Source organism: Lampris incognitus, chromosome 11, assembly GCF_029633865.1.
Source record: "Lampris incognitus isolate fLamInc1 chromosome 11, fLamInc1.hap2, whole genome shotgun sequence".
NCBI lineage: Eukaryota > Metazoa > Chordata > Actinopteri > Lampriformes > Lampridae > Lampris > Lampris incognitus.
In genome coordinates, this window is record NC_079221.1 from 35,521,753 (window position 1) to 35,534,856 (window position 13,104).

A 13,104-nucleotide genomic window follows, 5' to 3' on the forward strand; every position below is an offset into this window, starting at 1 on the left:
TCATTTTGAGACTACAATGCAAAGTCTGAATACACTGTGGATCTTTATGTACAAAGCGCAAGGAATTAAAAACGTCCACTTCCCCTTTAATATAAATACAGTGTATTACTCTAAAGATGTCAACCACAAACGCTCTGTCACTCAGCTTTTACAAAACTAGGGTGTTGCTCTACAAATTTTCACAAACGTTCTTTCATTTTTTCAGTACAAGTACAAGACAGGATACAGGAAGCAGGTTGGACACCACATTGGTGCCCTCAGCATCCAGGACGACCCTCTGCTCATGCTGGCTCTGAACTCAGCCAAGATCGCCAGTGATGCCCTGTACAAGAAGGACTTCAACAAATCCAAGACCAAGTTCCATCTGCCTGTGGATATGATGGCCTTTGAACTGGCCAAGAAGAACCAGATTCAGGTCAACCACGCCAACTACATCACCCGCCTGCACAACTGGACCTGCTTGCCAGACTCCAACGATGTTGTCCAGGCCAGACACGTGTATGACATTAACAGCGATGTAAGTTCACTTTCTCATTTAACTGTTTTTTTTTCAGTATTTGAATTAATGTTATGATTTATTATCCCGATTTATGGTCCCATTTTATGAGCCCTAAAATTCACTACATTTTTTCCCTACAGGCAATATATAGAGCTGACCTGAAGTGGCTCAGAGGCATGGGCTGGGTCCCCATTGGCTCATTAGATGTGGAGAAAGCCAAGAAGGCTGCTGAGATCCTGAGTGAACAGAAGTATCGCCAGCACCCCAGTACTGTTTCCTTCACCAGTCCCCTAGATGCTATGAACATCGCACTGGCACAACATAATGCTTTGACCATGAACAAGGTAGACTTCTCTGATCAATAAACAAAGGATTTCAGTTGCGCTCAAATGAAAAGTAGTATCTGTGTAACCATAAGATATCTTTGATTTTCACCGTATCTCAATATTTTCATCGCGGTAGGTTCTGTAGTTAATACCAGGTGAACCCTTCATCAGTACAGTTTCTAAATACTGGGATTTTGTGTGCTGTGTTCCAGCGTCTGTATACTGAGGCATGGGAAAATGAAAAGACCAAGCTGCACATCAAGCCTGACACCCCCGATATCCTCCTTGCTCAGCAAAATGCTATCAACATAAGCAATGTGAGTATGTACATAGTAATTGTTTAAGTAGTAGTTATACCCCTGTCAAGGTTGATTATTTCACAAATGGACAGCTTCAGTATCATATTTTCTAAATGTGTAATGATCAGGGACTTGACAAGAAACACTTTCCCTAAGGATTATAAATTCATCCATTTTTTTTCCCTTGAAGAAACATTACAGACAAGGCTTTGAGGCCACCATCAAGAAGGGCTACCACCTTCCTGTGGATGCCATCTCTGTCAAGAGTGCCAAAGCCTCAAGAGATATCGTCAGTGATGTGAGTGACTCCTGCTAATGTGTGAAATAAAACATTCAATGAGAATATCTATATATATTCTTTTTCTGATTCGTTTTTGTAATAGTTATGCTTGTACTGTTTGTGGAAAATGTTGAAGATGTACCTTAAAAAATGCTCTGCTTGTTTCTTCAGTTCAAGTACAAGACAGGATACAGGAAGCAGGTTGGACACCACATTGGTGCCCTCAGCATCCAGGACGACCCTCTGCTCATGCTGGCTTTGAACTCAGCCAAGATCGCCAGTAATGCCCTGTATAAGAAGGACTTTAACAAATCCAAGACCAAGTTCCATCTGCCTGTGGATATGATGGCCTTTGAACTGGCCAAGAAGAACCAGATTCAGGTCAACCATGCCAACTACATCACTCGCCTGCACAACTGGACCTGCCTGCCAGACTCCAACGATGTTGTCCAGGCTAGAAAGGCCTATGATCTGCACAGCGATGTGAGTCCCTCAAAAATGTTCACTACATCATTCTTGGTGTTTTATTCCAATGTATATTTTTCTGATTATGGTTATGTGTGTGATGTTGACATTTTTGCTCTCCTCCACTTAGGCTGTATACAAAGCTGACATGGAGTTTGTTAGAGGCTGTGGCTGGGTCCCCATTGGTTCATTGGATGTGCTGAAGGCCAAGAATGCTGCAAAGATCCTCAGCGAGCGTGGCTACAGACAGAAGCCAGACACATTGAAATACACCACTGACATGACATCAATGCCAATGGTCTTAGCGAAGACAAATGCTGATATCATGAACAGGGTATTCAATATCTCCTCTCTAAAGTAGACAATAAGACAAACACTTTTTCTGTGAACTTGTGGGCAAAATGATAAGACGTGATGCATCCAGAATTTTGAATAATTCTAGTTTATTGCTTTTCTTATTACAGCGAGATTACTTGGCTGCGTGGGAGGCTGACAAGATTAAAAATCATGTATCTGCTGACCTACCTGAACTGTTACTTGCTAAAGCTAACGCACACCACATTAGCAAGGTGAGTTTCATCAGTTTTGACATTATCATAAATGTTTCTCATCCACACATGTAAATTTCAACATCAAGGGCTGGGGATCTATGGGGACCTACATATATTGAAACTGAGTCAAATTTTACATGGAAAGACATTGTTCTTATACAGGTTGTTTTTACTGTTGCTTTTAGAAACTGTACAGGCAAGATGTTGAGGAGAACTTCAGAAAGGGCTATGACCTCAAGCCTGACGCCATCTCTGTTGTTGCTGCCAAGCATTCAAGGGAGATCATCAGTGATGTAAGTAATCTGTGGGAAAAAAATCTTTTTTCCCTTTTCATATTTTTTTCTTTTACTTACCTCTATGCTCATTTTATCTACTCAGTACAAGTACAAGACAGGATACCGCAAGCAAGTTGGTCACCATATTGGTGCACTTAGCATCCATGATGACCCTCTGATGGTGCTGGCTCTGAACTCAGCCAAGATCGCTAGTGATGCCCTGTATAAGAAGGACTTCAACAAGTCCAAAACTAAGTTCCACCTTCCAGTTGACATGCTGACAATTGAACTGGCAAAGAAATGCCAGATCCAAGTGAATGACTTCAACTACAGAACTCACCTCCACCAGTGGACCTGCCTGCCAGACTCCAACGATGTGGTTCAGGCCAGGAGGGTCTATGATCTACAGAGTGACGTGAGTTTTGGGAATTCATCACATTGTGTGTGTCAAAAGTTGTAAAAGTTCAAGTTTTCGAAACAGCCAATTTAATAATTTGTGCCCCACACGTTTTACCATCTCTGATTTAGGCTGTGTACAAGGCTGATATGGAATGGATCAAAGGAACAGGTTGGGTCCCCATTGGATCGGTGGATGTGGAGAATGCTAAGAAGGCGGCAGAGATCCTGAGTGAGAGGAAATACCGTCAGCACCCCAGCAACTTCAAGTTCACTGCCATGACAGAAGACATGCCATTTGCTCTGGCTAAGGCCAATGCCCAGATCATGAACAAGGTACAGATTGCATATCTAGAATGATTTTTATTGTAAGGTATGTAGTTTTGTGCATTTTATTTTTTTTCCTGAAAAGAGGATTGAAGGCACTTTACCAAATTATTAGTAAAATACATTTCTCTAATTGTATTATGTCTGCTTTTTTCCAGTTCTCTTTTTTCTTTTTGTATCGTTTTAATTTTAATTTTTGACAAATACTGTGTTCCTGAAAATGTTCTTTGCTTTAGTACAGCTACATCTCATGAAGCAATATTCTTTTGTTTACAGAAAGCATATACTGAAGCCTGGGAGAAAGATAAGACCAACCTTCACATAATGCCTGACACTCCAGAGATCCTCCTGGCACATCAGAACAAACTCAACATCAGTCTGGTAGTGCATCACTTCCCAACATCAGCATGTAAACCATTATTATATGATATATTATCATGGTAGGTATTGGTAATTGACAATATTTGGTAACTGATGGATGAGTATCTTGTCCATCAGGCATGCAATATTTTTAAGTCCTGATGGGGAGGGCACTGTTTGTGATTTATGTGTGGCACTTTTAAATAGTATTTGGTATAAAAGAAAACTGTCTGAGGAGTAGCTCATATACATGATGGATCTAGCAGCTGCTCAAACAATACATTTCTTATGCCCATAGAAACATTACCGTGAAGGCTTTGAAGAGACCATCAAGAAGGGTTACTACCTGCCAAAGGATGCCATTTCTGTTGTGGCAGCCAAAGCCTCCCGCAACATTGTCAGTGATGTAAGTCTGAACCTCTGATTTCATTTGTTCAAACCCTTTGTGCTTGCCATTTTAAATTGCACTGTGTATCATTTGTCATATAGTTGTAACAAAATACAATCAGAAAGGTAATACATTTTTTTCCATCTGCACATTCTCAGTATAAGTATAAAGCTGGCTTCCGCAAGCAGTGTGGCCACCACATTGGAGCCCTCAGCATTCAGGATGATCCTCTGCTTATGCTGGCTGCCAATGCAGCCAAGATCTCTAGTGATAATGTCTACAAGATGGACTTCAACAGGACCAAAACTAAATTCCATCTGCCAGTGGACATGCTTGCCTTTGAACTGGCCAAGAAATGTCAGATTCAAGTGAATGACTTCAACTACAGAACTCACCTCCATCAGTGGACCTGCCTTCCAGACTCCAATGATGTGGTCCAGGCCAGGAAGGTCTATGACCTGCAGAGCAATGTGAGTACATGAGCTCTCTGACTGGCTCAGTTAGAGGAGAGTAATTTAAGGAGATTTGAATAGAGTTTGTCTTTGAGCTTGTTAATTTATATTGCTGCTCCTTTCTTCCAGGCTGTGTACAAAGCTGATATGGAGTGGTTGAGAGGATGTGGCTGGTCACCTCAGGACTCTGTGGATGTCCTCAAAGTTAGACATGCCCAGGCCATCCTCAATGAGAAGCTCTACCGCCAGCCCCCTAGCACTGTCAAGTTCACCAGCGTTGTTGATCTTCCTGCCATTGTCTTGTCCAAGCAGAATGCTGAACATCTCAGTGATGTGCGTAATACCTCTCTTTTCAGTTGCTAAATGGCTTTTCTAGGGATCAAATCAACTCCAAATTTAATAATCTCTTTGCAAAAACATCTATATCTGCTGACAGTGATTGAGGATATTTTTGCAAATATAAAATGAATTCTTTTGTTTTCCATATTTCAACAGAGGAAATACAAAGAGGTCTGGGAAAAAGACAAGCTCTCTATTCACCTCACACCTGACATCCCCAGCATTACGCTGTCTAAGGCTAATGCCCACAACATCAGCAATGTAAGTTTGGCTAATTAGAAGCACTGAACCAAAACATTTTGTGTTGAGATACATTGGATTGTACGTAAATATTTTTTATATCTATTTTTGTTCAGCATTTCCTGAAAGGAAGTGATTTTTCATCACAACTATTTGTTCCCAACAGAAACTGTACACCAAGGAATGGGATGACCAGAAGGCCAAAGGCTACCACATCAAGGAGGATGCCATCTCCGTGCTGAAGGCAAAAGCCTCCAGAGATATCGTCAGTGATGTAAGAGAAAGATTCATTGATAGATAAGGAAAACTTACTACTGATTTCTAAGTGAGCCACTCAATGACTTTTCACCTGTCTCTCCCCTTAGTATAAATACAAAACAGGATATCGAAAACAGGTTGGTCACCATATTGGTGCACTTAGCATCCATGATGACCCCTTGATGGTGCTGGCTCTGAACTCAGCCAAGATTGCTAGTGATGCCCTGTACAAGAAGGACTTCAACAAGTCCAAAACTAAGTTCCACCTTCCAGTTGACATGCTGACAATTGAACTGGCAAAGAAATGCCAGATCCAAGTGAATGATTTCAACTACAGAACTCACCTCCACCAGTGGACCTGCCTGCCAGACTCCAATGATGTGGTTCAGGCCAGGAAGGTCTATGATCTGCAGAGTGATGTGAGTTTTTTTTTTTTTTGGCGACCAAATATATAACAATGCATGTTTGCTCTTTGTCTCATATCCCTATTTTAACTCAGTGGTTTTTCCCTCCATATGAGGCCATTCTGAATGTCTGAATAACATCAAACACATAAACAATTCCACTTGCTCTGCTCCCCAGGCTGTGTACAGAGGTGACTTGGAGTGGCTACGTGGATGTGGCTGGGTGCCACATGAGTGTGTGGATGTTATGAAGGTGAAGCATGCACAGAAGATCCTGGCCGAGGTAAGTATGTCTCTTATTCCTCCTCACATGTACTTTATCATTCGTATTATACATTTATGAAAAATGTTTACTTGCTATTACTTGTAAGGTTTACCACAATGTAAGATATTATTAGATTATTTGATATAAATCCAAATAGAGAAAGTTTTTGCACTAGTGAGTGCCAATAAGTTATTAACATTAATTGTCTCCATTTTTCAGAGAGGCTACCGTGTCAAGTTGGATGAGCAGAAATTCACTGCCCCCATTGACAGAGTGGACTTTGTCTGTGCCAAGAATGCTGCGGAAGTCCTCAATGAGGTGAGGAAGATGTCTTGCATTCTTCCAACAACTTAACTTCTAAGTAGGGCAATAACAACGTACTGGAACCTGAACTCTAATTTTCTCTTTGTTCAGGCCAAGTATCGTGAGGCATGGCACCAGGACAAGACCAAGTACTCACTGGTGGACACACCGGTCCTCGCCACAGCCAGAGAAGTTGCTAAAAACGTTCACCCTGTAAGTTGTCTTGTATTTCAGCATAACTTTGCCTTTTCTCAGGAGAAATGGTTTGACTGTCATTTCTTTGAGTAGTTACTTTGTATTAGTCAGATCCATCTGCTAGAAATTGAGGTGTACTTAATTTTATCCTACAAGTGTTGTTCCAGTGAGTTTTCTTTGGTTAAAATAGTTGCACTCATGGATTGGATTTCAGTTCATTTTATTGTAAGGCTGTGTCTCCATCCGGTTAGCCTTTTATTGTTCAACCAGTTTTGGCTATTTTATTCCTCTGTGTTTGAATCTTTTAATTTCTCATTTATTATTACTTATAATCTTATTACATTTTAATCTTTTAATTTCTTTTAAGGATTTCTTTTTACCTCATTCTGTATTTCTGTGTGTATTGCCTTTGTGTATGAAATGTGCTATGCACATGAACTTGCCTTGCTTTACCTTGCCTTGTCTCATGTGAAATAATTTACCGCATATGTTAAAGTTAATTTATTTTCTTCTTTTTAAACAACCATTCTTGCATCTCTGAGTTGATTTATGATAATCACAAAGGTATTACAAATATTAACTCCTCTTATAGAAACTGTACACCAAGGAGTGGGATAAGACCAAAGCCACTGGCTATTTCATGCCTGGAGATGCGGTGCAAATCCAGCAGTGCATCCATACTAGCAAAGTCCAAAGTCATGTGAGTATCTGACCAAAATAGAATTGGCTTCTATCACAACAATAGCATTTATCAAAGCTCTTTTACAATTAACTTCAAAAAAGTGGTTAAACTACGAATAAAAATAACCCTCTCTTTTTTGTTTCACATAGCACAAATACATGACTGAATACAGGAAGCAGGTTGGACACCACATTGGTGCCCTCAGCATCCAGGATGACCCTCTGCTCATGCTGGCTCTGAACTCAGCCAAGATCGCCAGTGATGCCCTGTACAAGAAGGACTTTAACAAATCCAAGACTAAGTTCCATCTGCCAGTGGACATGTTGCAATTTGAACTGGCCAAGAAATGCCAGATGCAAGTCAACGATGACAACTACAGGACTCGCCTGCACAACTGGACATGCCTGCCTGATCAGAATGATGTCATGCAGGCTCGCAAAGCCTATGAACTTCAGAGTGATGTGGGTGCCATAAACATCGAACACTGAACTATTTGTTTTCTTGTACAATTCATTTATCCTAACCATCAGGAATTCCATCTAACCTCCTGATATAACTGTAAATGCCTTATCTTTGCTTCTGTCTTCAGTTCATCTATAAGGCCGATATGGAATGGATGCGCGGTTGTGGCTGGGTGGCAGCACACTCTGTTGATCATGTCAAAGCCAGGAAGGCCCAGGAGATTCTCAATGACGTATGTTTGTTGCATCATATTCAGTATTCAGTGTTTTTGTAGGTTTGATTAGCTTCATTTTGTTCATCTCTGTAGCCATACCTTGTGTTTCATCTCATTGCCCCAATGTAACTTGCAGAGGCTATACAAGAAGAATGCCAAAGAGTGCTTCGGCAAGTTTACTCCCATCGTGGACCGTCCAGAAATTGTCCTGGCGAAGATAAATGCTGCTAACCTCAGTGATGTATGTAAAATTTTACATTCTGCATCTGAAACTAAATGATGTTAAGATCTAATTAATCCTCTATTGTTTTTCCATACATTGTAGCCTCTGACCTAATTATCTGTTACTGCAGCTGAAATACAAAGAGACCTTCAATGCAGAAAAGGGACATTACATTGGTTCAGATGACACTCCCCAGCTGGCCCACAGCAGGGAGGTGGCCAAGCACATCAGTGAGGTATTCAAAAATAAAATATTTCACATTCATTTATTCATTATTATTCACTATTTTTCAGCATTTCTATTTAACTATATCCCTTTTTAAACTTTCCTATTCATAAGTTTGAAGACATTTGATGGGACTTTGCTGACATGTTGTTTTAGAAATTCTACAAACTGAACTGGGATCAGAGCAAAGCTACTGGCTACCAGCTGGACCATGAATACATTCCTCTGCTTTCTGGCAAGAAGGGCAGAGACATTGCGAGTGAGGTGAGCCTCCTCCCTTCTTATTCAGTAATATCGAATACATTCTTCCAGTTCTTAGTTCCACAGCTTTAACACTAGTTTTCCTCTTGTGACCTGGATCCTAATAGGCTAAGTACAAGGATGCCCATGAGAAGGCCAAGGGCCACTACTTGGCCGGGACTCTGGTGGACTTCCCTGAAGTGATGCGCTGCGGAGAACAAGAGAAGAATAAGGGACTGGTAAGTTGTTATCATAGTTTCTTGGTCTGTTTGTCTTAACACGTCAGCCAGTGTCAACTTAAAGCTTTCAAATGTGGCACAGATGCTGATGCAGTGCATTGGTATTGATATAGGGTACGTATTTGTAAGCCTACCAGAAGTCTTCAGTACAGAGACACGGCTGATGATAGTGATCGGCTTTTGTGTGTGTGGGTAGGATTTAACCTGTCCTGAATCAATTACGCTCATTTAAAACAGATGTGCCCACATACACCCTGTCACAGTATTTAAGCTGCTATAAGATATTTTGTGATGATATTGGTTTATTCTTTTGTTGTAAACAACAGGTTTTTCAGATAGCAAAAAAAAAAAAAAACTTTTTTTTTCAGGACAGCAGTTCAAGCATCTGAGTTTTCACTCCTGTAACTAAATCTTTGCATGATCACACTTCATAGTTGGAAATTCTACAGAAAATAGTTATCTGTGAATAAAAAAAAAAAGTAAAAATCTGTTATTAGTAAATATATCTCTAACAAGAAATACTCACACTTCATTCCAACAATAATTTTTCAGTATTTGTTTTAGAAAGAACTACTGAGTCTATGACTACTCACAAAAATGCCTGGGACTTCACAGAATCTGCACTTGTTTTATAGCTTTCAGTTTCAGATCAATGACAGATCAATGACAATGACATTTACACCCAGTGATATCTGCATTCCTTTTCCAGAGGCTCTATCAGAAGGACTACCATCACACCAAGACCAAGACCCACATTCCATCTGACATCATTGCCAACCAGGTGGCTAAGAAGAACCAGGACATGCTCAGTGATGTCATCTACCGCACTTATCTGCACCAGTGGACCTGCCATCCTGAACAGGAGGACGCCATCCGCGCCCGCAGGACCAACGAGATTCTCAGTGATGTAGGTTCTTGTCCAGTACACTAACCACTGCTTCTCCCCTGCTGATGATTTGAAGGCCTTAGATGAACAAATGAAATATTGTTGAAATTATGTTACATTATATATTTGATTAGTTTATGTATACACACACTATAAATACTGTGTGTGTGTGTGTGTGTGTGTGTGTATATATATATATATATATATTTGTCTGTAATTTTTATGTTGTTGATGACTAATAACAACATTACTAAGAATGATTAGCAAAAAAGTAATAAGTGCTTCCATAAATCCAATCGTTTTGCCCTTTATTGACCAGTCATCCCTTGCTTGCCATTGTCATACAACAGGTGTTCTACAAGGATGACCTCAACTGGATGAGGGGTATTGGCTGCTATGCCTGGGACACACCTGAGATCCTCCGTGCCAAGAAGTCTTATGAGCTGCAGAGTGATGTGAGTACTACAGAGGATTGTGTATTGCCTGCTCCGTTTGACATGTGCCATTTGAGAGGAATTGGTATCTGAGTTAATGAACATGCTGTGATTTCCCCCTGTTCCTTTACAGCTGAAATACAAAGATGAGGCTAAGAAAGGTTTCAACAACTACTCCATTGTGACAGACACTCCAGTCTATGTGACTGCTATCCTGGGTCACACCTGGGCCAGCGAGGTAAGCCGTTTGCTGCTGCATTAGTTAAAAGAGGCGTCTTCTCAAACTTACAAACATCCATTCAGTATACAACCACTTTATTTGCCTGTCTGATGTATAAGAAATGATGTATAAAGTATACGATGAGTTGATGGATAAAACAAAAATCTTTCCTTTCTCAGCTGAACTACAGGGAGGCTTACCATAAGGACAAACACTTGTATACTACTGTATTGGACACCTATGACTATGCCAGATGCCACAACTTCAAGCACTACTTCAGCAATGTAAGTGTGGATATGTGTAATTCTCTTGGTGTTATTGACTGGAACCACTGAATATTCCAGTGTTTATAAGATCAATCAATCAATCAAGTTGCATTTTATATAGTGCTTTTCTAGCTGCAACAGCCACTCAAATCTTGGACATTCTATCAACAGAAAAACTACACAGATGCTTGGGACAAAGTCAAGGCCAAGAGCTACCAAATCCCACATGACGCACATGCCCTGCAACATGCCAAACAGCAGAAGGTCATCCTCAGCAACGTGAGTTTAATTTGGACTTCTATGACTTTTCTCATGTTATAGCTATGTAGTCAAGACCAGGCTATTTCATTATCTTATTACATTTTTATCTTTTAGTTTCTTTTAAGAATTTCTTTTTACCTCATTCTGTAGTTCTTATTTTTTATCTAAAGCAGTGTGTATTGCCTTTGTGTATGAAATGTGCTATGCACTGTTTTTTTTATTTTATTTGTCCTTGACCTTCAGTCATTAACTTCAGAGTTATAATTTCTCTGTCCATCCAGGTAAAGTACAAGGAGGATTATGAGAAGTTTAAATCCCTCTACAGTCTGCCCAAGTCTCTGGAGGATGATCCTGCTACTGCTCGCTGTGTTAAAGCAGGAAAGCTCGTCCTAGATGTGAGTTGACCAGATTGTTCCTCTTCTCCAATTATTATTATTTTTCTACCTTTATACTTAGGGTATATCCTTGGGGGGGTTCAAGCCCGAAGGGCAGACACCCTATTGTTTTTGTGCTGGTTTATTATTTTTCTTCTTCAGAAATGTTTGCGCAAATTCCTGTGAGATGATAAATGGTAGAGACATGAGATTTTGCCCATTTATTGGAAGTTGTGGCGCAAATGCTGCCCAAGAAATATGACCCCAGTTGGTCTGATGGGGGCACTACAATTAAAGGTCAAAATTTCGATCTTTGAAAAGTCATCACTCCTATGCTGTAAGTCCGATTTACACGAAACTTAGTACAAACATCCATCTATCCTCACTTTACAAATTTGCCTCAGGAAACATTAAATTAAATGTTAAATTTTAAATGTAGGTGTCTCCCCGCCTGCCGCCCAATGACTGCTGAGATAGGCTCCAGCATCCCGCGACCCTGAGAGCAGGATAAGCGGCTTGGATAAAGGATGGATGGATGTTAAATGTAAATTAAATGCCTGACTAGATTTTCCACCATTCTGAATTTTAAAAAAAAGAAAAAAAATGTATATCTCCTAAACTGTAGGTCCGATTGCTACCAAATTTTCTGTGGGTCATTACCGGACTAAGCTTATCAAAAGTTGCATAAAAATTGTTGATGTCTTATTTAGTTTTCAAGATATTGACCAATGAATTTCAAAAGGGCATGGCTCAGCACATAAGTAGGCCAAAGTCAACAACCGTTTAGCCAATCATCGCAAAACTTGCAGTATATGTATACACAAGTACTGAATCATACCCTCAAAGTTTCATTCAAATAGACCTGTAGGGGGCGCTATAAATACAAAAATATGGGCGTGGCTTAATACAAAGCAGACTATAAATCAGAAATTGTTTGTTCAGTCATTACAAAACTCACAGGATATGTGTCATAGCAATGTTGGACCGTGTGTATAAAACTATTTTGAAAATGCTCAATAGGGGGCGCTACCCGTTCCAAACATGTGCATGGGCCTGGTGCATATTTGGCCATAAATCATTGTCCAATAATTAAGCTGTTGTAGCTTTCACCTTCTAATGGTCTGTGTTGGCTTGAACCCTGGAATCACTACTTGTGGCTAGATTTGTTGTTGTCGTTGTTGAATTTAGCATTCTTTCTAAAAGCATAGGTCTGTTATTATGAAAGCTAAAGGGCATCCTATTTAATACAGGTGTATGATACATGTAGTGTATAATGTGAGAAACACACCTTAGTGATTGGTGTTGTCCCTCCTGTTGTAGCGCCTGTACAGGGAGAACTATGAGAAGACCAAGGCCAAGAACCACATCCCACCAGACATGCTGGAAATCTTGTCTGCCCGCAACACCCAGAAAACCATCAGTGAGATCAACTACCGCAAATACCTGCACCAATGGGTGTGCCTGCCCGACATGCAGATGTATGTCCAGGCACGCAAGATCAATGAGCAGCTTAGTGATGTGAGTAACCACATGGGCCCCCTTATCTTGATACCTTCTGTAGACCACAGCATCGATCTTAGAGTTTGTACTAAGTTCTCTTGAATTAAAAAAAAAGTTTTATTATGTGTGCTCCACCCTAGATCATCTACAAGGATGACTTGAATTGGCTGAGGGGCATTGGTTGCTATGCCTGGGACACACCAGAGATCCTCCGTGTCAAGCACGCCGGTGATTTGCAGAGTGAGGTCAGTTGCTC

At 40.4% G+C, this 13,104-nt stretch overlaps 1 protein-coding gene across 1 annotated transcript in view; it reads left to right on the forward strand.

The window, feature by feature from the left end:
• neb (nebulin) overlaps window positions 1-13,104 on the forward strand; it is a 72,230-nt gene that overhangs the window by 25,524 nt on the left and 33,602 nt on the right. The window contains exons 56-90 of the mRNA XM_056290130.1: window positions 206-517; window positions 640-843; window positions 1,038-1,142; window positions 1,315-1,422; window positions 1,576-1,887; window positions 2,000-2,203; window positions 2,334-2,438; window positions 2,606-2,713; window positions 2,799-3,110; window positions 3,224-3,427; window positions 3,695-3,799; window positions 4,077-4,184; window positions 4,325-4,636; window positions 4,748-4,951; window positions 5,114-5,218; window positions 5,364-5,471; window positions 5,563-5,874; window positions 6,038-6,142; window positions 6,344-6,442; window positions 6,539-6,640; window positions 7,215-7,322; window positions 7,454-7,765; window positions 7,894-7,998; window positions 8,117-8,221; window positions 8,334-8,438; window positions 8,585-8,692; window positions 8,797-8,907; window positions 9,617-9,814; window positions 10,144-10,248; window positions 10,361-10,465; window positions 10,627-10,731; window positions 10,885-10,992; window positions 11,256-11,369; window positions 12,669-12,866; window positions 12,989-13,093. Of these exons, the coding sequence (XP_056146105.1) occupies window positions 206-517; window positions 640-843; window positions 1,038-1,142; window positions 1,315-1,422; window positions 1,576-1,887; window positions 2,000-2,203; window positions 2,334-2,438; window positions 2,606-2,713; window positions 2,799-3,110; window positions 3,224-3,427; window positions 3,695-3,799; window positions 4,077-4,184; window positions 4,325-4,636; window positions 4,748-4,951; window positions 5,114-5,218; window positions 5,364-5,471; window positions 5,563-5,874; window positions 6,038-6,142; window positions 6,344-6,442; window positions 6,539-6,640; window positions 7,215-7,322; window positions 7,454-7,765; window positions 7,894-7,998; window positions 8,117-8,221; window positions 8,334-8,438; window positions 8,585-8,692; window positions 8,797-8,907; window positions 9,617-9,814; window positions 10,144-10,248; window positions 10,361-10,465; window positions 10,627-10,731; window positions 10,885-10,992; window positions 11,256-11,369; window positions 12,669-12,866; window positions 12,989-13,093 (5,526 nt within the window). The remainder of the gene's footprint in view (window positions 1-205; window positions 518-639; window positions 844-1,037; window positions 1,143-1,314; window positions 1,423-1,575; window positions 1,888-1,999; window positions 2,204-2,333; window positions 2,439-2,605; window positions 2,714-2,798; window positions 3,111-3,223; window positions 3,428-3,694; window positions 3,800-4,076; window positions 4,185-4,324; window positions 4,637-4,747; window positions 4,952-5,113; window positions 5,219-5,363; window positions 5,472-5,562; window positions 5,875-6,037; window positions 6,143-6,343; window positions 6,443-6,538; window positions 6,641-7,214; window positions 7,323-7,453; window positions 7,766-7,893; window positions 7,999-8,116; window positions 8,222-8,333; window positions 8,439-8,584; window positions 8,693-8,796; window positions 8,908-9,616; window positions 9,815-10,143; window positions 10,249-10,360; window positions 10,466-10,626; window positions 10,732-10,884; window positions 10,993-11,255; window positions 11,370-12,668; window positions 12,867-12,988; window positions 13,094-13,104) is intronic.